This window comes from Pelophylax lessonae, assembly GCF_965119305.1.
Source record: "Pelophylax lessonae genome assembly, chromosome: 3".
NCBI classification, from domain to species: domain Eukaryota; kingdom Metazoa; phylum Chordata; class Amphibia; order Anura; family Ranidae; genus Pelophylax; species Pelophylax lessonae.
The window spans coordinates 423,467,104-423,490,906 of record NC_138770.1 but is presented as its reverse complement, the minus strand read 5'-3'; the positions used below and the strand labels follow the sequence as shown (position 1 = coordinate 423,490,906).

Sequence of the window (23,803 nt, the reverse complement as noted above, 5' to 3'; positions counted from 1 at the left end):
ATGGGACAGTCATATTCAGGAATAATCTCTCCCTTGTAATATGAAGATTTTTGTTCCCATTTGCCATGAGGTCTCTGAACAGGAAGTCAACTCCTAATATGGTCATTCCAGGAAGTTCTGAGGAGACTGGCTGTCTGAGGTGGCTCTCCATTCACCTATTGTCAGGTGTGCTAATGACCTCACCTGTTGTCTGCTAAGGGATGTATTGACACTCAGAGTAATGTGTATTGAGGGCTCGTTAGGGAACCATTGTTCTGTATCTGACCAATCCCTGTTGACTCATTTCAAGTCCTCATTTGCATGGCAGTCCTTTTGGTCAAGCTATCTGACCAATCACTGCTGACTCATTTTCAAGCCCTCATTTGCATGGCTGGAGAGGACCTTATTGGGAACTGCAAGTACTTTACAATTGACCAATAGGAAAGCGGTTGTTGGGGGCAGGATGTTACAAATTCTGAATAAAAGTGTGCTGTGTTCTTCCAATAAATGTTGTTGTTGTTCCTGTTTTACCCTCAACTCGGAGCTTTGTCTCGTTCTTGGGGGGATTCACTGTATGCTGTTGGAGACTGATTGCTAGGAGTGTAAGCTGATGTATGCTTTTCCTGTTCATCTGCTAGCAGCTATTCGTAAGGTTCCAGGTTGGAGTGCTATTTTGTATCCAGTTCGGGAGTTTGGCGTCCTGCAAGTAGCTGTGCCTGTCTCTCAGAAAGGGGCATATCGCCTAAACGGATTTTAACCCCCTGTCTGCTGAAACGGTCCATTACACAGACTGTTCGAGATTATGTTGGTTCCTGTGAAACCTGTGCACGGTCCAAACATGACACTGGTTCACCATTTGGTCAGCTTATTAACTCACCCATACCAAGTAAACCTTGGGAGGCTCTTTCCATGGATTTTGTTGTGGATTTACCCTCTTCAGGCGGTTACACCACAGTGTTTGTTGTGGTGGATACCTTAACTAAAATGGCTCATTTCATTCCGCTTAAAAAACTTCCCACAGCAAAGGAAACTGCTACAGCCTTTATTGGAGAAATAGTGAGATTACATGGTCTCCCATTCTCTTTACGCTCTGATAGAGGTTCACAGTTTGTTTCAAAATTTTGGAGATCTCTCTGTTCTGCTCTTCAAATTGAACATCAATACTCCAGTGCGTATCATCCCCAGACAAATGGGCAGACAGAGCGACTTAATAGAGTTTTGGAACAATACATTAGTTGCTATTGTACTCATCTACAGGATGATTGGCATATATTCATTCCTCTTGCGGAGTTTTCGTACAATAATACGATTAGCTGAACTACAGAACAAACCCCTTTCTTCGCAAATTATGGGTACCACCCATCCTTTTTTCCATCACAAATGTTACCCTCCAACAATCCAGCTTCTCAGGATTATCTTCAATCCCTACAGGATATCCATGACCGCTTAAAAAAGAGGAGCAAATGTTCTCAAACACAGTAAATGGTGGGCTCAGTGATACGGTGCCTTTTGAGCGAAAAAACTCAATAATGGTTAAATAATGGCCCAGTTCAGAGCTGGGAATATTGTGCAGTTGGGTAAGTTGATCAAAAGTGCAGATTGTATTACAAACTGTGATGGCTTTAAGGGAAACCAGGTCTCTGGATATCCAAGGTTCTAGGTCTGTTTCATCTAGTGGGAAAGAGGGGGAGCCCAAACCTTAAACTCTTTACTAGATGGTATTTAACCCCTTCTCTTATGCACTCTTTTTACGAGTCAGTCTCTCCTTCCTGCTTCAGAGGTTGTACTGAAGAGGGTACTCTGCTTCATCTTTTTTGGAACTGCAAGTATTTGCAACCCATTTGGGATCAGGCCCAAAAGCTTATTTCGAAAATAGTTGGGTCAAATTTTTCCCTCTCCCCTAAAGTTTGTTTACTCTTTATGAAAATTCCTGGTGTCCCATCCCAAACAGGGAGACTAATCCATACATTGATGTGTTATATTCATTGGATGGTCGCCCTTAATTGGAGATCAGATACCTTGGTATGGTCTCAGGTTCTCTCCCGAATGGAAAGTATCAAGCTGTCAGAAAAAGTTTTTCATTCTGTACACAACTCGATGGCAATATTTCAGGCCAAATGGGCCATATGGGACTCCAATGTCTGAAACTATAAATTTTTAGTATATGGCCTCTTTGATCATGTAGTAGAGCCTTACGGCACTCTTTATCTTTTTCGGCCCCATTGTTTTTATGCTTGTCTTCCTTGTTATTTCTCATACGCACACCCATTTATGTAATTTCTTTGTTATGAGGTGCAACTACTGTATATCTCTATTTTTTTTTTTTTTTTTATATATGTTGAAAATGATCTGTACTGTTTTTCATGACTTTCTAATAAAAATCTTTTGAAAACAAAAAAAAAGAGTATTTCCCAAGCCCAACTCAAAAAAAGTATTATGATACTAGACGGAGACCTGCTCCTCCTTATAAAGTTGGAGACTTGGTTTGGCTATCCACTAAGAATTTATGCCTCAATACACCTTCTAGAAAATTCAGCAGTCTCTTTATTGGACCGTTTCCTATTCAAAAAATGATTAATCAATCGGCTGTGCGGTTACACTCACTTAAAGATTCATCCATCATTCCATGTTTCACTACTCAAATCTCAAAAAACAAACAATTTTCCAAATAGAACATTACCCCCAGAACCCCCTGTACTAGTTGCTGGACAGGAAGAGTTTGTGATTCACTCCATCTTGGATTCTAGAATTAGAAGAAGGAAATTACAGTATTTAATTCGCTGGCAGTCCTATGGTCCTCACGAGGATTCATGGGAGGATGCTTCTAACGTACACGCTCCCATACTGGTTCGTCGGTTCCATTCACGTTACCCTCATAAACCAAAGACACCTTTGTGACGAGACCCTTGCTCGCTCGCTCGCTTCCGCTCTCCCGACACTCCTCTGCTTCTAGTGAGTCAGCTTGCAGATCGCAACGTCTGATGGTTCGGTCAACCAAGGCTCCGGGATCCGAACTACAGCTATGTGCCGTTCGGAATCCATTAGAACAAACACCAGGCAGGCTGTATGTAAGTTCAAACAGGAAGACAATTTATTGGAAGCACACAGCACACTTCTATACAGAATTTGGAACATGTGTGGCCCCACCCATCCTTTACTTAAGGTGTGAACTTCATTCCCTCAGTGTCTCAGCAACACATCAGACGCCGATGATCAGCTCCCTCAAGCCTTCATCTCCTGTGACTGTTCTTAGACTACCTCCGTCCTTCATACTTTCTACACGACTTCTTGGATCACTGCTCCATCTACTAGCAGAACAGTGTACTACAATTTCAGCTAAACTGCAGTTCCCATTTAACTCAGCTAACAAGCAAGTATAGTGCCTTGAGCTAAATTGTTTCCTCTGCTAAAAAAGTCTCACTGTGATGTTACTGTAGCCTGTATAACCAAACCTCACATTGGTAAACATAGCTCCGTTACTGAGTGGTTGACTTCCGCAGCTGAGATCCATACGGGTAATTACTTGATTGTTACACATATGCTCTAAGCACTGCAGATGGGAGGGGCTGAAATCCCCCCACTGACAGCTGGGAGAAGAGGAGGAGAGCAGCAGGAGATCAGCTGAACATCGAGAAGCGCTGTACCGAAAGTATTTGACACAGATATAATACAGAAACACACACATTGGACATTTTATAACACAGTAAGAATAGATTCTAGGATTTTTCAAACACTTTAAGCTAGGGCTTACTTTCGGGGTAGGGCATATATTGCAGCCCTCCCGATAATCAGACTAGGTCTTATTTTTGGGGTAGGGCTTACTTTTGGGGAAACACGGTAGATGTCTATGACAAAGTTTGCTTGAAGCACCTGCAACTTTTGAGAGGCTTTAATTCAGCTTTAGCTTCGCTTTGTTTTGGCAATTTTTCCATGTATGTGATATCAACGCACATACAGGGCATATGCCAAGCTTCATTAAAGCTTCAAAAAAGCATCACCCAAACACCATGGAAGCATCATCGAAGCACCACGAAAGCATCACAGAAGAATTAAAAACACATAAAAAAAGCATGTTGAAGCGGTAGGCACTTTATTGTGTGTTGAAATCAAAGCAAGTGTAAATGAGCCCTAAGCTCGGGTTCACACTGCTCTGACACGGAACTCGCACGACTTCCGATCCTATTTTGCCCTGTGACTTCAAGTCCAAATTCTATGAACGGGATCCGAATTTGAGATGGTTGCGAATGGTCCTTTGCCCTAACAAAACAATTCCTTTGTTTCTGGTATGGATGAAACCTCACACCAAATTTATAAAAAAAAAAAAAATGGCATGGGGTCGGCCACTATGGATCTTGAAGAGGAACCCCACGCCAAAATTAAAAAAACAAACAAAAACAGTGTGGAGTTCCCCTCAGGACCATACTAGACCCTTTAGATTTTGAGGGAAAACCCCCACACCAAATATTTTTTTAAAAAAACGGTGTGAGGTCCCCACTAGAATCCATATTAGACCCTTATCGAAGCATGCAGGTCAGAAAAGGTGGGGATGAGCAAATGCCCCACTGGGACCATACAAGGCCACATGCCCTCAAAATGTGCCAAGGTTTTACCTTGCATTCCTGTTGGCAGCCATCTTGGACATGTGCAGACTGCTGCCTTTTATAGACTCTGATTGCATCATCACTTCCTGCTGCCTGGGCATCGCACATTGATGATGTCACACACCTGATTATAGCTATCAACTGCTGGGTTGCTATCATTGCCCTTGTGTTTGTGCTCCAAGGTGCATCTCTGCTAGCAGTCTTTTGTTCTCTGTGTTCCCCTGTGCATGACCTGGCTTGGCTGACGACTCTCCTTGCTCCTGACCCGGGCATCGGCTGACGACCCGGCTTTGCCAAATGACCTGACTTTGGCAGACTATCCACTTCTGGATCCCACCCCGGCTTGGATTACTACCCGCTCCTGGACTTGACCCCAGCTCAAGTCCCCTTTGGGGCAGGGTTTACCCTCTCTCAGTTGCGGAGAATAATTCCATGGAAGAGTACATTGCAGATGGGCTTGCCCGGGGGCACATTTGCAAGTCCACTTCTCCAGCAGGTGCTGTTTTTTTCTTCGTAAAAAAAAAGGGGGGCGAGTTGAGACCTTGCATTGATTATAGGGGCCTCAATTGCATCACGGTCAAGAACGCATACCCAGTTACATTGATTACTGAATGTTTGACTGCCTCAAGGGAGCAATGGTCTTTACCAAGCGTGACTTAAGGGCCGCGGGCAACCTCGTAAGGATCAAGGAGGGCGACGAGTGGAAGGCCGTGTTTAATACCAGAACCGGTCATTACGAATCACTGATGCCTTTTGGCTTGTTCAATGCTCCTGCTGTCTTCCAGAAGTTCATCAATGATGTCTTTCGTAATATGTTGCAGCAACGCATGGTGGTCTATTTGGACGACATCTTGATTTACTCGGACTCCATTGAATCACACTACCTGGATGTCAGAGGGGTGCTGCAACGGTTAAGTGAGAATGGGCTTTTCTGTAAGCTTGTGAATTCCACCTGTCTCAGGTTGCCTTCTTGGGCTACATCATTTCAGCTGAGGGGTTCTCAAAGGACCCTCAGAAGGTTTCAGCTGTTCTACAATGGCCTCGCCCAGTGGTCTCCGTTCCATTCAGTTTTTCCTTGGGTTTGCCAACTATTATTGGGAATTTATCAGGAATTTTTCTTCTTTGACCAAACCCATCTCAGATCTGACCAAGAAGGGCAGCGATTCCCACAATTGAACGCCTGCTGCCATCCAAGCTTTCAAGGCCCTCAAGCCTGCTTTCACTTTGGCTCCCATTCTGCCTCATCCCAATTCTGGTTTGCCCTTTGTCCTAGAGGTGGATGCGTCTGAGACGGGAGTAAGCACCCAACTGTCTCAGGGTCAGACACCTGATGGACCCTTACTTCTTTGTGGGTTCTACTCCAAGAAGCTGTCTCCAGCTGAATGCAATTACAAGATTGGAGACAGAGAGCTCTTGGCCATTATCCTGGCTCCCAAAGAATGGAAACACTTGCTAGAAGGTTCTGTGGTTCCGGTTCTCATTCTCACTGATCATAAGAATCTAACGTATCTCTCAGAGGCCAAGAGGCTCACACCCTGTCAGGCCAGATGGGCCTTGTTTTTGTCTCGTTTTAACTATGTGGTCACCTAATAGAATAATTAATTATTTATTTATTAGTTTTTTAAGGTATTACAAATTCCATAAAAATAACATAATCAATGACACATTCCCATAATCCACAAAGGAACCAAAAAAAAATATATATAGACATATATGTCTGAATATATACCCCTAGACATATATAGGTGTGATAGTAGCAGAAATAAATGCTTGCGCTAATGAAATCATTTACAGTAATATATTTCTGCTACTATCACACCTATATATGTCTAGGGGTATATATTCAGACATATATGTCTATATATACCCCCTATACACATGTTCAGATGTTTTGCCTGCCTCAAAAGAACCCCAAAAAATGCCAAAAAAAACGCTAGCGCCAAAAAAAAAAAATGCCCAGGTGTGTTTTTGCTGGCATTTTTTGGGGGGTTTTGGAGGCAGGCAAAACATCAGAACTTGTGCACAGTACCACTATACACAAGTTCAGATGTTTTGCCTGCCTCAAAAGAACCCCAAAAAATGCCAAAAAAAACGCTAGCGTCAAAAAAAAAAATGCCCAGGTGTGTTTTTGCTGGCATTTTTTGGGGAATTTTGGAGGCAGGCAAAACATCAGAACTTGTGCACAGTACTACTATACACAAGTTCAGATGTTTTTCCTGACTGCAAAGAACCCAAAAAAATGCCTGCTATTAAACCGGCAAGGTGTTACAGCAGAGAAGCCATATTCCTGTGCTTAAAGTTTTCTAATACAAACGATCTTTTTTTTATGGTTCTGGACATGCTACAGAGCTGAAACTTCACATGTACACTTTTTAGACCCCCCAGATACTAAATCCAAAGTAAAAATCAAAAAATCTCTTTTTTTTTTTTTTTTTTAATTTTTCAATAATTGGCTTTTTTATCAAAAATGACAATTTTTAAGAACTTTTTTTGTGTGATTTTGTGTCTGGGGGGTCTAAAAGGTGTACCTGTGAAGTTTCAGCTCTGTAGCATGTCCAGAACCCCAATAAAAGATCATATAAAAGTGTAAAAGAGGGGTCCCACCATCCCTGCTCTACTGAAAAATTATCTTTTTTTCTGGTTCTGGACATGCTACAGAGCTGAAACTTCACAGGTACACTTTTTAGACCCCCCAGACACTAAATCCAATAAAAGTCATGCCTGCCTCCAAAAATGCCCGATAAATGCAAGAAAAAGCGCCGTAGAGAAGCCGTATTCCTGTTCTAATAAAAATTATAAGAAAATGCTAATTTTTGGGGGGTTCTGGACATGCTACAGAGCTGAAACTTCACATGTACACTTTTTAGACCCCCCAGATACTAAATCCAAAGTAAAAATCAAAAAATCTCTTTTTTTTTTTTTTTTTTTTTTAAATTTTACAATAATTGGCTTTTTTATCAAAAATGACAATTTTTAAGAACTTTTTTTTGTGTGATTTTGTGTCTGGGGGGTCTAAAAGGTGTACCTGTGAAGTTTCAGCTCTGTAGCATGTCCAGAACCATAAAAAAAAAGATCGTTTGTATTAGAAAACTTTAAGCACAGGAATATGGCTTCTCTGCTGTAACACCTTGCCGGTTTAATAGCAGGCATTTTTTTGGGTTCTTTGCAGTCAGGAAAAACATCTGAACTTGTGTATAGTGGTACTGTGCACAAGTTCTGATGTTTTGCCTGCCTCCAAAACCCCCCAAAAAATGCCAGCAAAAACACACCTGGGCATTTTTTTTTGATGCTAGCGTTTTTTTTGGCATTTTTTGGGGTTCTTTTGAGGCAGGCAAAACATCTGAACTTGTGTATAGTGGTACTGTGCACAAGTTCTGATGTTTTGCCTGCCTCCAAAACCCCCCAAAAAATGCCAGCAAAAACACACCTGGGCATCTTTTTTTTTTGACGTTAGCGTTTTTTTGGCATTTTTTGGGGTTCTTTTGAGGCAGGCAAAACATCTGAACATGTGTATAGGGGGTATATATAGGCATATATGTCTGAATATATACCCCTAGACATATATAGGTGTGATAGTAGCAGAAATATATTACTGTAAATGATTTCATTAGCGCAAGCATTTATTTCTGCTACTATCACACCTATATATGTCTAGGGGTATATATTCAGACATATATGTCTATATATTCCCCCTATACACATATTCAGATGTCATGTCTGACATCAAACATGTCCTCAAAAAAGCACTGGCAGTGGCAGCCCCTGCAGCATTAAAAAATGCTTGCTGGTGAGAAGCCACATACCTGTCCCGAAGCAGAGAAATGATCATTTCTCTATAGCGGTCACCCTGCTATGGAAGGGTTTTGTCACCCTGCCATAGCAGTCACTGTCAGTTAACCCTACACTACACTACGGTCCCCTGACACTTAACACTTTCCCTACAGAAACTAAATTTTTGAAGCTAACTTAAGTGTAAAGGAGCACTCTAACTACACTAGATATCCCTTTCCTCACACTAAAAATAGCTAAATGACACTTTTAAAGTAAAATTAACAGAACTGCTTCCACTCTCTTCCATGTCCAGTATAACAATGCTGGGAATATGGCGGGGGCGATCTCATATACTGGGGGGCGTATTCACTAATGATTGGTCTAGGGACCCCCTAGTCACTCCAATCACATTCCTAGCATTCTCCTGCCCCCTCAATTGGCTTTTGCTAATGGTTCTGGTCCAATCACGGGCTTTTAAAGCCCATTTCCTGAAGCATTGCATTTTGGGCGGTTCTGGTTGCCGAATTCCGAACTTTTTGGGCAAAAAGTTCTAAATTCGGCCGAACCTCGAACACCCAATGTTCGGGCCGAACCGATGGTGGACCGAACCGTTCGATCATCCCTAGTTATTAGGGATTTTAGTATCCTATAATATGACTGGGGTATTGGTATCGGCAGCATTTGATATATATAAGTCACTTTTGGGAAAATAGACATCTTGATAATATTTATCCTTCCCATCCATGATAGGACCCTAGGTGCTAACTTATTGATTTCTCCTCCTATTTCGTTCAATAAGGGGGTATAATTTACATTATATAAATTTTCAGGAGTTGGTGTTAATTTAATTCCCAGAAAATGTAAATCCGATTTTCGCCATACGAAGGGGAATTTTTGTTTTAGTGCCTCTACTTCCTGCGTTCTCAAATTCATATTTAATATCTCTGATTTTGTTGGATTAATTTTTAGATTAGAAAGGGCTCCATTTTTTCAAAACTTCCATCAGGTTTGGTAGGGTTGTTTATAGGGCTGGACACGTATAGCAAAACGTCATCCGCATACGCGGCGACCTTATGCTCCACGTCTTCGGCCACCACCCCCCTCACGTCGGGGTTCCCCCTTATTGTCGCCAAGAGGGGTTTCAGAGAGAGCACGAATAACAGTGGTCTCGCCAGTTTTCTGAGTTGTCCAGGAAGGACTCTGTGTCGACACCGGTCATACCTTCAGATCATATCCTGGCTGCCATCCGTACCAACTTAACCTCTCCTCTTGGGGAACAGATCTTGGCTGCCCAACCTGATGCTCCCACAGAGAGACCTGCTGGTAAATGTTTTGTACCTTAGGGGTTGCGCATCAGACTATTGCACACATACCACAATTCCAAGACTGCCGGTAATCCTGGTAAGAACCAGATATCCTGGGCTATTTCTCTTCAGTTCTGGGGCCATCTCTCCACACTGATGTTGCTGCATATGTGGCTGCTTGTTCGCTCTGTGCCCAGAACAAATTTGCTCGGCAACTTCCCCTGGGCCTACCGCATCCCATTCCCAAAGCGTCCCTGGTCTCACCTGGCCTTGGATGTTATTGTGAAACTTCCCGCATCTCGAGGTTACTCGATTATCCTCATGGTTGTTGACCGGTTCTCCAAGATGTGCCACTGCGTTCCATTTAAGCAGCTGCCTACCGCCCAGGAGCTTGCCCCTGTGTTTTCCAGGAAGTTCTTCCTTTTACACGGGTTGCCTAAGGAGATTGTCTCAGACCGTGAGAGCCAGTTTGTCCCCAGATTCTGTCGAGCCTTTTGCTCCCAGTTGGGTATTTGACTCTCCTCGGCCTACCATCCGCAGTCCAATGGTGCCGCTGAGCGTTCCAACCAAGCTCTGCAGCAATTTCCCTGCTGCTATATCTCTGATCATCATGACAATTGGGTTGATCTACTATCCTGGGTGGAGTTTGCCAGGAACTCTGCCATCAACTCGTCTTCCGGAATTTCCCTGCTAATGACCAATTATGGGTTCCAACCCGTTATGTTGCCCGGGTCTTTCTCAGCACAGGACATCCCGGCTGTGGAGGATCATCTTTGTGCTCTCTGTTACTCTTGGGTGCACAGACTTTACAGGTCTCTGCACAGCGTCAGAAGCTCAAGGCTGACCGGAGACGTTTATCTGCTCCTTCGTACCAGGTCAGGGAGAGGGTGTGGCTGTTGACCCGTAACCTCAACCTCAGGGTGCCTACTCCAACTGGCACCCTGTTTTGTTGGGCCTTTTCGCATCTTTCCTAAGGTAAACCCAGTAGTCTATGCCCTTGATCTTCCACCTGGCATGCGTATCTCCAATGTCTTTCACGTGTCACTTTTGAAGCCACTGGTTTTCATCCACTATACTTCTTCTTTTCCCCCTCCTCGCCCCATTCCTGAGGGCAATCATGAGGAGTATGAGGTTAGCAGTATCTTAGGTTCTCGTCTGTTCTGAGGTCAGGTTCAATACCTGGTGCAATGGAAGGGTTATGGTCCTGAGGAGCGCACCTGGGTTCCTTCCGCTGATGCCCTTCTCAGTGCTTTTCATGCTCGCTTTCCTCAGAAACCATTTTTTGCTTTGCGTAGGTGGGACCGTTGAGTGGAGGGTACTATTAAGGTCTTACCTTGCCCTTCTGCTGGCAGCCATCTTGGACATATGCAGACTGCTGCCTCTTAAAGACTTTGATTTCATTATCCCTTCCTGCTGCCTGGGCGTCGCACATTAATGATGTCACACACCTGACTATTTCTATCACCTGCTGGGTTGCTATCATTGCCCTTGTGTTTGTGCTCCAAGGTGCATCTCTGCTAGCAGTCTTTTGTTCTCTGTGTTCCTCCGTGTATAACCTGGCTTGGCTGATGACTCTCCTGGCTCTCGAATCGGCATCAGCTGACGACTCTCCTGGCTCTTGACCTGGCATCGGCTAACGACTCGACATTGGCAGATGACCCGGCTTCGGCAGACTACCCACTTCTGGATCCAGCCTCCAGCTTGGAATACTATCCGCTCCTGGACTTGACCCAGGCTGGTTCCTGCTCTCATTTCCTCACTGATGCTGTGTGAATATTATTATTTTTGCTTCCTCCAATAATCTGCTTCATTTTACCTGCATTCCCATTTGGTCTGGTTCCCTGGCACCCTGACAAAATCGGGGGGGGGGGGGGTGCTTTGGGGCAGGGGGCTTTGTTCCTCCCACCCCAAATTAATGGGGGCAAGGGCCTCTTCCTAAAAACCCTGGGCGGTGTAGTGTTGCAAGAGACAGTTTTTGACAAGTCCTTTATTAAACATGAAGAATGTCCCTGTTGTAGCTCCAACGTGTCTTCTTTCTCTGGTTTCACCACCACTTCTTTCTCTGGACTTCAACCTCCTCCGATGTCGTCTTCCTCCAGTCTTCTCCCTCTGCGGATTTCTTCTCCCTTCTCTGATGACGTCTGCTGCCACGACCTGCCAAAAAAAAATTAAAGATCCCCTCCGATGCTGGCTCCCACTGTTGTCAGCTCCGTTGCCTGCTGGTTTATGTATAGCTATGGGGTGTGGTCATCTAGTGATGTCATCCAGGGACCCCACCTCTTTTGATGTCACTGTTGCTGGATGTTTGTCAGCCCCAGTGTTTTCCTGTGCTCCTGTTGAATTCCCTGGTACTGACCTGGCTTGCCTTTGACCTGTGTTGTGTCAATACCTGGCTCTGTCCCCTGGCTTGTTCTATTGACTCTGCTGCTGCCTGCTTACACATGTATGACCTTGGCCTGATCTCCTGTGTATGACCCCGACTTGTCCCTTGTCCTGCTTCCTGCTATGCTCCTGGCATTACTACTGGCCTGGCTCCAGATCCTGCCTTCTGTCTCACCCTGCTGCTAAGTATCGCTTGATACTTCTGAGGGACACCTACCCTTCAGTGCATCCTGTTCGCTTGGCAATCATCTGATGAACATCATCTCTTCACCTCAGCCTACCACAGCTGGCAACCCATGCTTTGGACATAGCATCTCCTGTTATCACCTTCAGGGATGCTCTGTACTCACCTGTCCCATGCTCGTCGCAAGGGACGCTCTCTCAGCACTCTGGCCTCCAACCAGGTACATGACAGACATGTAGTGGAATACATTTTGTGACAAATTTATGAAGAAATTCGATTTTTTTTTTTGGTAAATTTTTTATTTGATATGTTTTATAGCAGAAAGTAAAAAATATTGTTTTTTTTTTTCCAAAATATTTAGTCTTTTTTTTGTTTATATAAGAAAAATCAAAAAAATTGCACTGGTGATAAAATATCACCAAAAGAAAGCTCTATTTGTGTGAAAAAATTGCTTAAATTTCATATGGGTACAGCGTTGCATGACCACACAATTGCCAGTTAAAGGATAAGTTCACCTTTCGGAACATGTTACATGTTCCACCTTTATCTAGGGTGGAACATGTAATATGTTCCAGTAGCTGCAGCCATTCCCCCTCTCCTCCCCATTGACAGCGGATGGGCGGGCATCTTCTCCAGGCACCAGTTGTCACTCTTTGAAACGAATGTGGCCATGCGTGGCTCTGTTTGCACTGCCACATCATTCATTCACAGTCCTCTGTAAATGGGAAACTATATTTCCTGACATTTGCGGCTGTCGGCTTATAGTTCTCAATGAATTACCACTGCGCTGTTGAGCACCGTGGTAGTTCATTCATTCTTCCTGTCAGTGAGCATCTGCCTGCCCGTATGAGCAAACAGATACACTGACAGGTCAGCAGGAGTTCTGCATGGCACCTGCGATCTGCTGATCACTGGTGTAATGCTTTACAGGCTCCCAAAACAAAAAATAGCAAATGCACATTTTTTACCTGCAAAAAAAATGTGCATTTATTATTTTTTGTTAAAAGGTAAACTTCTCATTGAGGCTGGGTTCACACTGAGTTCAGATGCGGCTCACAGCAGGGGTCCGGTGTGTCCCTGTTCTCCGTTTCAGGGAGGAATCAGGCCTGAATTTTTGCCGGAATTCGGACCTGAAACTGAGCAAAAGATGCACAGCACCCCTGTGCAATCTGCTCCCCTGTTCCCCCTCGGAGATGTGTGAATCGGCTCCATTGAGAGTCAGGCACACTCTCCTGTCATGCGAACAGGATGCGGGGAAACCCGCATTCACCTCGCACTAGTGTGAACACTGACAGTTCCCAGAAGACTGCATCCACCAATCCAGGATGCGCCATGCGGTTCACACGCGGTTGTAGGCACTCGGCTGTGAAGCCACAAGCTGTCATAGCCGGATGCATGCGCCGCCGAAGGAGGACGGAGAATAAAGATGGTTCGCACGTGGCTGTAGGCACCCGGCTGTGAAACCGTAAACTGTCATAGCCGGATGCCCATAGTGAAGTTGCCGGCGCCGCCGAGGGAAGACGGAGAATAAAGATGGTTTGCACGTGGCTGTAGGCACCCAGCTGTGAGCCATAAACTGTCATAGCTGGATGCCCATAGTGGAAATGCCGCCGCCGCCAAAGGAGGACGAAGAATAAAGATGGTTCACACGCGGCTGTAGGCACCCGGCTGTAAAGCCGTAAGCTGTCATAGCCAGATGCCCATAGTGAACATGCCAGTGCCGCCGAGGGAGGATGGAGAATAAAGATGGTTCACACGTGGCTGTAGGCACCCGGCTGTGAAGCCGTAAGCTGTCATAGCCGGATGCCCATAGTGAACATGCCGGCGCCGCCAAAGGAGGACGAAGGATAAAGATGGCTGGGGTGAGCTCATCGCTGGAGCATGGGACAGGTGAGTGGCTGTTTTTTTTTAAAAGTCAGCAGCTACACTTTTAGTAGCTGTTGACTTTTATTTTATTTTTTTTATAGGTGGCTGGAGCTTCTCTTTAAGGGAGAAAATCTGTATGTGTCATTGAAAATATAAAAAATGTAAACCATATTGTTAATGTGGCATTTGCAGAGTTTGATGAAAAAAATAAATGAACAACTGAATGCAAATATATTTCTGATATCTCAGATGTTGTCAAAACAGTTGTTACATTGCCGCATTAGATATTGAATAAGAGTGGTGTATTTCTTAATAATGTGACTGTCTATAATGGAATCTGAACATCCATATGGCCCTATAATGATCAGATATAGAGTCCATCATGCATGCCTTTGTCTAGTGTAAAGTGCTACTTCATTTAGGGTTTAGGTCAAGATATTCTGAGCAAGATCTTGGCTACTTGCAGATGTTTGAACAAAGCTCTCTGTGAGTTTTTGAGGCAGGTGAGAACAGGAACTGAGCTTCTTACTGTGACAAATAAAACCTCTTCCTGTATGTAACCCAAAAAAAAAATAAAAACGGTATCTGTAGCTGGATAATTTACACCTCCGCTCTTTCAGAATACAATTTGCAGCTGATTGCATGTCTAATCTTCCAAGATGACAGCTACACTGCAGAAATTCATTCAGTCCTTGGACCTTAAAACCCTTCCTAGGATCCTGCAAATTCAGTCTGGATTTTATCATGAAGGTAATATCGTGATTGCTTTAAGCAGGTATTTCGGCTAACATATAATAGCATGTGGGATTACCAAATGGAATAGAAACGCTGCAGTAGGAGTTTAATAGGCTTTATAATTACACATTTAATGGGTCTCTAAATAAGTTTCAATGAAGTAAACTAGAAAATTAGGTATCTCCGGAAATGTGATGTTAACGTTCTTAAAGCTTGTTAGTAGAGATGCATGGTGTTTCAGAGATATAAGACTTTTAATTGCTTTATATTTACAGCGGATGTCTACTAGATCAGTCACAGCCTTACAAGCTGAAAGCTTTCAGTCTTGTTCAATTAGAAATTATTTTGTATTTTTAATTTGTTACAATAAGCGCACAGAGTTATTATTTATAGTGTTATTAAATTATAAAGGTTTTTAACTCAATAAATAATAAGAAACAATATCAAATTAATTCTTCTTTGTTTTAAACTTCGTTCCATTGGACCACAAAAAAAAAAAAAGTGTATAAAAAAAATAAGAACATAGTACTACCACAAGAACAAACAGTTTTTTACTGGTTTTTTTTTTTTTTTTTTTATAAGGATTGATGTTTTCTTTTTCTGCTTTATTGTATTTTGCTTTCTAATAGTCTGTATGTTGAATTTCTGAGTATAATCTATTTTTAGAAGGTAAGCATATCCAAAATTAATATTTTAACAGGTAAGCATATCCAAAACTGATATCTAATGAAAATATGTGGCCAAATCTTTACGCAGTTCCCAGGTCTGCTGACCTACAATTGTCCCCCAAAAGGTATTTGCATTATGTAAATTGCAGGTCACTTCAGTTGTTTGCACAATATATAAATGGCCGGGGGGGGGGGGATTGAACCATTCTAAATTTTTTTGGGGTGGACTGACCCATTAGGTTATCTCCCCCCTTGTTCAACCTTCAAGGTAGTGAGGCTGTTAAGGAAAATGACCAATCTATTAGCAAGCTGTCACCAGCAACAAGATTTACAACATTGACATTGTTTTAAAGAAAATGGTAAATTTATTTAAAAAAAATAAGAAAAGGAAAAAAAGGGGATGAGGAAAAACTCAAGGGATTGATTTTAGCAAAACATTTATTTCAAAAAAGGGCTTTTAAATGATCACAGTCGATATTAGTTTTAAGACAAGTATTCTGAATAAGTCAGTTTGGAGGTTTTTGTGGAAATTCTAAATCTGCTTCAGAGGTGTTCAGCCTGTGCATCTGCCGCTTCAAGTGGGTCATTTGGTGAATTTATTCAATCCCCCATATTAGAGATTTCACATTTTTTCAGAGTTTTCTGCTGGGAACCTTTGAATTCCATGACCAGCTGACTCACATTCTGCAAAACAAGCTTAGATCTAAGCATCCATGGTCCAATTGTTTGTGGTTATACTTTATTACTGTAATAGAAATATTGTTGAAGAATCCAAGAATTCTAGTCTGGTTTGAGAGCTAAAACCCCCTCTAAAGGCCATTGTAAATTAAGGAACAATTATAACATATTCAATATATTTTTGAAATAAATAATAATGCAGCCCCTGGGGCCAGTTTGGGAACCCCCAGGCTATGTCCTGCTGTGGAAGATGCCACATTGTTTGAGATTTTTTTTCTTACAATGAACTGTCCTCAATGACCTCAGCTTGTTGGTAGAGTATAGCTTTTCCTCATCCAGTTATACCCCAGCCTACGCAGCTGATTTTTGTTTGATATATTTGCTGATCTTAATGTACCTGTTATATTCTTGGTCAATAGCATATATGGTTTAATTGTTTAATCTTTCACTGGACAATATACTGGCAAAATCCCTAAATGTGTGCAAGTGTACATGGTAAATCTGATTCTTTTTTAAAGCTATAGGGTGAGTAAACCAAATATTAATTAGTTTTAGTTTATTTGTGCACTTTGTAGGTCGTTAATAGGGGTGAGCTGGTGGTTCGCTCCTTTTTTGCACCCTGTTTCATGGGAGTCGAAAATTATATATAGAAAGAAGTATTTCTACTGCTTCTATATGTGACAGCTTCCCCCTCTCACTGGTTCCTAAGGAAGCTAAGTGTGTTTGGACTCGCCACATCCCTAGGAACCACTGATGTCACTGGGAAATCCTACTAGCAATTTGTCAGCAGTTTTAAACACTCTTTCCTTTGTAAATGTTAGCACTTTCTGTACATCACTGAAATAAGCCTTGTCACAGAAAGGATAAGGACACCTCCTGGCATGTTATTTCGAAGGTAACTCCACTTTCATGGGGGAAAAATATAGCAAATAAAGAAAAAAAATATATAGTGTATGCAATTGTGACACAAGTTATATTGTAATTGAATGTTATTAAAAATAACCTTTCCTTTTTAATCTGCAGCTCTGTAATTTTTGTATAATTCAATGCAATATGGCTACCTGGAGTTGTTCTGTACACAGGATGTGTACAGAATGCCCCCCAGAAACATAATTTCCTGCTTGTGTGATTGGCTGGCTGATTTTCCTACAAGTCTGCCTAAGATAAAAGTCAGATATAAGGCATTCTCTGCCAAAAAAATATAATTTTTGGTGAGATGCTCACAATAGAAAATCACGTCTAAAGAGATACAGGCCCAGCAGCTTTCCTCATTAGAGCCCTGCAGGTGCAGAAGCTGATTGATAATTATGAAACCACTCCCATTAGATTTTCTTTACCACATGGACATCGACAAACACACTGGGATTTCTTCAAAATAACAAAAGGCAAGATTCTGCAACAAAGTTTGTTAAAATCCTTGTAACGTACATAGATCACCCAGAGGGAAATGTTTTTTTCTCAACAAAAGTGCAGTTACTCTTTAAAGGAATTGGGCATTTTTAATGTTGCACCCCAAAGTGTTACTAAAGTCAGATTTAAAAAAAAATTAATATAACAAACATGTTATACTCACCTGCTCTGTGCAGTGGTATCGCACAGAGCGGCCAGATCCTCCTTTTCTCTGGTCGCTGGCGGTGATCCCAGCTCCTCCTCTTCTTTTATGTGTCTCCATAGCTTGCCGTTTGCTATGGGGACAAACGGTATGTGCTCTCTCCTGACCTGTGTGTCTATGGAGCCACGCTCCATTACCTTTCCTTTTCAATCTGCAGCACTGTAATTTTCTGTAAAATACAATGCAACATGGCTACCTGGAGCTGTTCTGTACACAGATGTTGTACAAAATGCCCTCCAGAAAGATAATTTCCTGCTTGTTTGATTGGCTCACTAATTTTTCCAGAAGTCTGCACTAAGATACAAGTCAAATATCTGGCATCCCCTGCAACAAAAAAATTTATTTTTGGTGAGATAATCCCAATAGAAATTTACATCAAAAGGGACGCAGACCATGCAATTTTCCTTGTTCAAGTATTTTATGAAACAGGAAAGAAAAAGGTGGTACAATCAAACATTGGTCCTTAAATAGACCAAAAAAAAAAAAAAAAGGTGAATCGGCACCACAGCAGTAACTATGAGAATTTAACAAATATTGAATTATGTGTATATGTAGGTTTAAGATGCAAATCAAGCATCCTTGGGTAAAACCTAAAGTCTAGCAATCTAAAACATGTGAAGATTGCCTTGAATACATTAAAGCACTTTATTGAACAGGTAAATCTTACTGAACTTGGAGATAAAAGTATGCATACATGAAAGCCTACTGAGGGGCTGTAGTGGTTTTTAGAAAGTTGGCTACCTAAAGAGGAGGGCCATCAGAAAAAGAAAAGAAAATAGCAGGAGATAGCCAAGAAGGTGGCAGGAAGGAAAGAGAGAAAAAGGGAAGACAGGGGAGGGAGGAACCCCACGTGTACCTAGGCCAAACCTAGTGGAACATTTCAATAAGTGATAAGATGATGTTACCAATCACAGAATGAAAGGAGATTTATCAAAATTGGGTGGGAGGAAGTGTGCCACCCACGGGGACCAGAAGGCTTCATATTTGGCTCCTCTATCAGAGATGGCTGCTTCAATTTTAGCATGAATTATGGCTTATGTGACCTTATTTTTCACTGCAAGAACACAAAGGTTAGGGGTCGCAGACCTTGCAATTTTCATCATTAGAGCCCTGCAGGTGCAGCAGCTGACTGATAATTATGAAATCTCTGCCATTCGATTTACTTTCCCAAATGGGCACAAACACAGGCATTTCTTCAGAATAACAAAAGGTAGGAATCTGCAACAAAGTTTGTTAAAATCCGTGTAATGTACAGAGATCACCAAGAGGGGAATGTTTTTTTTTTTTCTCAACAAAAGTGGAGTTAGTCTTTAACTAACCAATATTAATGGAAAACCTGCTGTGAACTGTTAATCATGTTTTTAAAAATTCCCATTTTGGGTTGTCCAAAATTTTTTAGAAAAACAGCTATTTTCATTATCAACGTTCTTATAGTTGGACTTTGTTTGAAGCATGTATTAGAGATATAAGATTGGATGTATAGATGCACATATTATCAAGTATTAGCGTTATACGTATGAGCAGGAAAACATCATCTTATGCCATCTTATTCTTAATATATGCAGCTTGCTATTTGGTCAGAATCACCTGTTAGATTTAATGTATGATGATCTGTCATATGTGGTTTCCTATGTGAATAGTTGATTTCTATTTCTTTCTTATCATATCCATCGTGGCTTTACTAAAACATTTTTTAAATGTGTATTGTATGTAGAAAAGGAAAAGATAATTGTTGCTTATAGTTAATTCTGTGTTTGTGAAAAAATCTATTATCATACATATCTTGGTCCAGACAAGTTGGGTGCAGTTCTTTTTCAGCTATTTATAATTGTATTTGTTAGGTTGTGTCACCATTATTTAACAAATACTTTTTAAATGATGACCGTTTCTAAAACAAAACAAATTCCCAAAGCAGCCACTGGTTCCTATTTTTACTTATAAGGCAAATGCTGTTATTCAAGGGAATGGGAGATGCAATCTTTTCATGAACTTTTACAGAACAAAATTTCATTTTTTTTCTCTGAGCCACCACATAAGGGACTGCTTTCATAAAATCAGTTTTGTCTCCATTAAAAAAACATTTTCAATGACAACTGAATGTATTTGTTAACCACTTAAGCCCTGGAAGATTTTACCCCCTTCCTGACCAGACCCCTTTTTTCAACTTGGCACTTCGTGAATTTAACTGACAATTGTGCGGTCATGCAATGTAGTACCCAAACGAAATGTATGTACATTTTTCCCACAAACAGAGCTTTCTTTTGGTGGTATTTGATCACCTCTGCGCTTCTTATTTTTTGCGATATTAATAAAAAAATAGCGAAAACTTGGCAAAAAAATGACACTTTCAACTTTGTCTTTTAAAAAATATCCAATATACTCAATTTATGTCATTTTTTTTGGCCAAAAAATATTTAGCTACATGTCTTTGACAAAAAAAAATTCAATGAGTGTATTTTTATTGGTTTGCGCAAAAGTTATAGCGTCTACAAACTATGGTGTAAATACTGAAATTTACACAGCTTTAATTTCTGACTGCCTAGCTCATTTCATGAAGTGCTAAAATGGCAGGGCAGTACAAAACCCCCCCAAACTACCACTTTTTGGAAAGTAGACATCCTAAAGAATGTTCTGAGAGGCATGTTGAGCTCATTGAATATTTCATTTTTTTGTCACAGGTGTTTGAAAAATGACTAAAAAAAATTTTCTTTTTTTTTTACACAGTTGTCATTGAAATGATATATTGCTCACACTTGCCATAGGTATATGTGTAATTACACCCCAAAATATATTCTGCTGCTTCTCCTGAGTACAGGGATACCACATATGTGAGACTTTTTTGGGAGCCTAGCAGTTTACGGGAGCCCGAAAACAAATCACCACCATCAGAATTTCAAAGGGCGTACATTTTTCATTGCATTTTCTCACTACCTATAACGGTTTAGGAGGCCCTGAAATGTCAAGATACCACAACCCCCCCCCCCCCAAATGACCCCATTTTGGAAAGTAGACACCCCTAGCTGTTTGCTGAGAGGCATGGTGAGTCCATGGAATATTTTATATTTTGCCACAAGTTTTGGGAAAATTACAATTTTTTTTTTTTTTACACAATGTTGTCACTAAAAGATATATTTCTCACACATGACATGGGTATATGTGAAATGACACCCCAAAATACTTTCTGCTGCTTCTCCTGAGTACAGGGATACCCCATGTGTGAGACTTTTTTGCAGTCTACCCGAATACAGGACCCCGAAAACCAACCCCCACTTTCAGGCTTTCCAATTGTGTAAATTGTTGATTTCACTCCTGACTACCTATCACAGTTTCGGAGGCCATAAAATGCCAAGACAGCACAACCCCCCCCCCCCCCAAATGACCCGTTTTCGGAAAGTAGACACCCTAAGCTATTTGCAGAGAGGCATGTTGAGTGTTTTGCAGATCTCACTTTTTGTCACAAAGTTTTGGAAATTGAAAAAAGAGGAAAAAAAATGCATTTTCCTGTTTGTTCTTCATTTTCCCAAAAAAAAAATGAGAGCTGCAAAATACTCACCATGCCTCTCAGCAAATAGATTGGAGTGTCTACTTTGCAAAATTGGGTCATTTGGGGGGTTTTGTGCCAAAAGTGTGATAGGTAGTAAGGAGTGAGATCAACAATTTACACCCTTAGAAAGCCTGAAGGTGGGGATTGGTTTTCCGGGTCCTGTACGCGGCTAGACTGCCAAAAAGTCTCACACATGGGGTATCCCTGTGCTCAGGAGAAGCAGCAGAATGTATTTTGGGGTGTCATTTCACATATACCCATGGCATGTGTGAGCATTATATCATTTACTGACAACTTTGTGTAAAAAAAATAAATAAATAATAATTTTCCCGAAACTTGTGGCAAAATATAAACTATCCCATGGACTCACCATGCTTCTCAGCCAATAGCTTGGAGTGTCTACTTAGCACAAACCCCCCCCCCCCAAATGACCCCATTTTGCAAAGTAGACACTCCAAGCTATTGGCTGAGAAGCATGGTGAGTCCATGGAATAGTTTATATTTTGCCACAAGTTTCAGGAAAATTATTATTTTTTTTTTTTTTGTTTTTTTACACAAAGTTGTCAGTAAATGATATAATGCTCACACATGCCATGGGTATATGTGAAAAGACACCCCAAAATACATTCTGCTGCTTCTCCTGAGTACAGGGATACCACATGTGTGAGACTTTTTGGCAGCCTAGCTGTGTACGCGACCCTGAAAACCAATCCACATCTTCAGGTTTTCTAATGGCGTAAATTGCTGATTTTACCCCTGACTACCTGTCACAGTTTCAGAGGTGCGGAAAAATTTAAGGTAGCACAAACCCCCCCCCCCCCCCCCAAATGACCCCATTTTGCAATCTTGAAATTTCAGGGCCTCTGAAACTGTGACAGGTAGTCAGGGGTAAAATCAGCAAATTACGCCATTAGAAAACCTGAAGATGTGGATTGGTTTTCGGGGTTGCGTACACCTAGGCTGCCAAAAAGTCTCACACATGTGGTATCCCTGTACTCAGGAGAAGCAGCAGAATGTATTTTGGGGTGTCTTTTCACATATACCCATGGCATGTGTGAGCAATATATCATTTAGTGACAACTTTCTGTAAAAAAACAACAACAAAAAAAAGAAATAATAATTTTCCCGATACTTGTGGCAAAATATAAAATGTTCCATGGACTCACCATGCCTCTCAGCAAATAGCTTTGGGTGTCTTCTTTTCAAAAAGGGGTCATTTGGGGGGTGTTTGAACTGTCCCGGCATTTTATGCTCAATCTTATCCACACATCACCCACTCTTCTAACCACTTGAAAACCAAGCCTTTTCTGTGACTTTTTGTTTACATGAAAAAATAATTTTTTTTTACTAGAAAATTACTTTGAACCCCCAAACATTATATATTTCTTTAAAGCAGAGGCCCTATAGAATAAAATGGTGGATGTTGCAATTTTTTTTGTCACACGGTATTTGCGCACAGATTTTCCAAACACAATTTCTGCAAAAAAAATACATTTTTTTAAAATTTATTGCACAAATACACTATATAATTCCAATTTGTTGGATAAAATTTAAAAGATGATCTTATGCCGAGTAAATAGATACCAAACATGACATGCTTTAAAAATTGCGCACGCCTCTGCAGCGGCAACAAAGTACGTACATTTTTAAAAACCTTTAAAAAAAGTATTTACAGGTTACCACTTTAGACTTACAGAGGAGTTCTACTGCAAGAATTACTGCACTCGACCTGGCGTTCGCGGCGATACCTCACATGCATGCTGCAATTGCGGTTTACATATGTCACTAGACCAACGCTTGCGTGCGCCATTGCACGCAAGCACGGGGGGACAGGTGTGGGGGGCTTGATTATTTTTTTTTTTGCTTTTTTATGTTATTTTGACACCTTTCCTTTCATTTTTTTTTTTTTTAAATCATTTTTATTGTTATCACAGTGAATTTAAATATCCCCTATGATAGCAATCTGTAGTGACAGGTACTCTTTTTAAAAAAAATTGGGGTCTTTTAGACTCTAGATCTCTCCTCTGACCTTAACGCATCTGACCACACCAAAATTGGTGTGATAAAATACTTTCCCAATTTCCCAATGGCCCTGTTTATTTCTGGCGAAACAGAAGTCATGAAATGCTCGTAGCTTCCGGTATCTTAGGCCATAGAGATGATTGGAGCCATTCACTTCTCCAGTTAGCTCTATGGTTAGATAATTGAAGCACCGGCTGCACTCTCGGGTTAACCGGTGGGACAGGAGAGCCAGAGAAAAACCACGGAAGGCTGCGGAAGGCGGTGGTTGGGGGGGGGAGTCCCCTCCCACTGCATGTAAAAGCAGTCTAGCAGCCAATTACCTGCTAGGATTGCTTTTACATGTAAGCCGACCGCTGGCTGTAAAAAACGATACCAAGATGATGCCTAAATCTGCAGGCATCATCCTGGTATAACCACTCAAAGTCCAGCAACGTACCAGTACATTGCTGGTCCTTGT

The 23,803-nt window shown here is 41.5% G+C and overlaps 1 protein-coding gene across 1 annotated transcript in view; it reads left to right on the top strand.

Annotated features, from left to right (window-relative positions):
* Window positions 1-14,703: 14,703 nt before the first annotated feature.
* THEMIS (thymocyte selection associated) overlaps window positions 14,704-23,803 on the top strand; it is a gene marked incomplete at its 3' end in the record, with an annotated part of 122,948 nt that continues 113,848 nt past the window's right edge. The window contains exon 1 of the mRNA XM_082250912.1: window positions 14,704-14,837. Within this exon, the coding sequence (XP_082107038.1) occupies window positions 14,747-14,837 (91 nt within the window). The 5' untranslated portion in view covers window positions 14,704-14,746. The remainder of the gene's footprint in view (window positions 14,838-23,803) is intronic.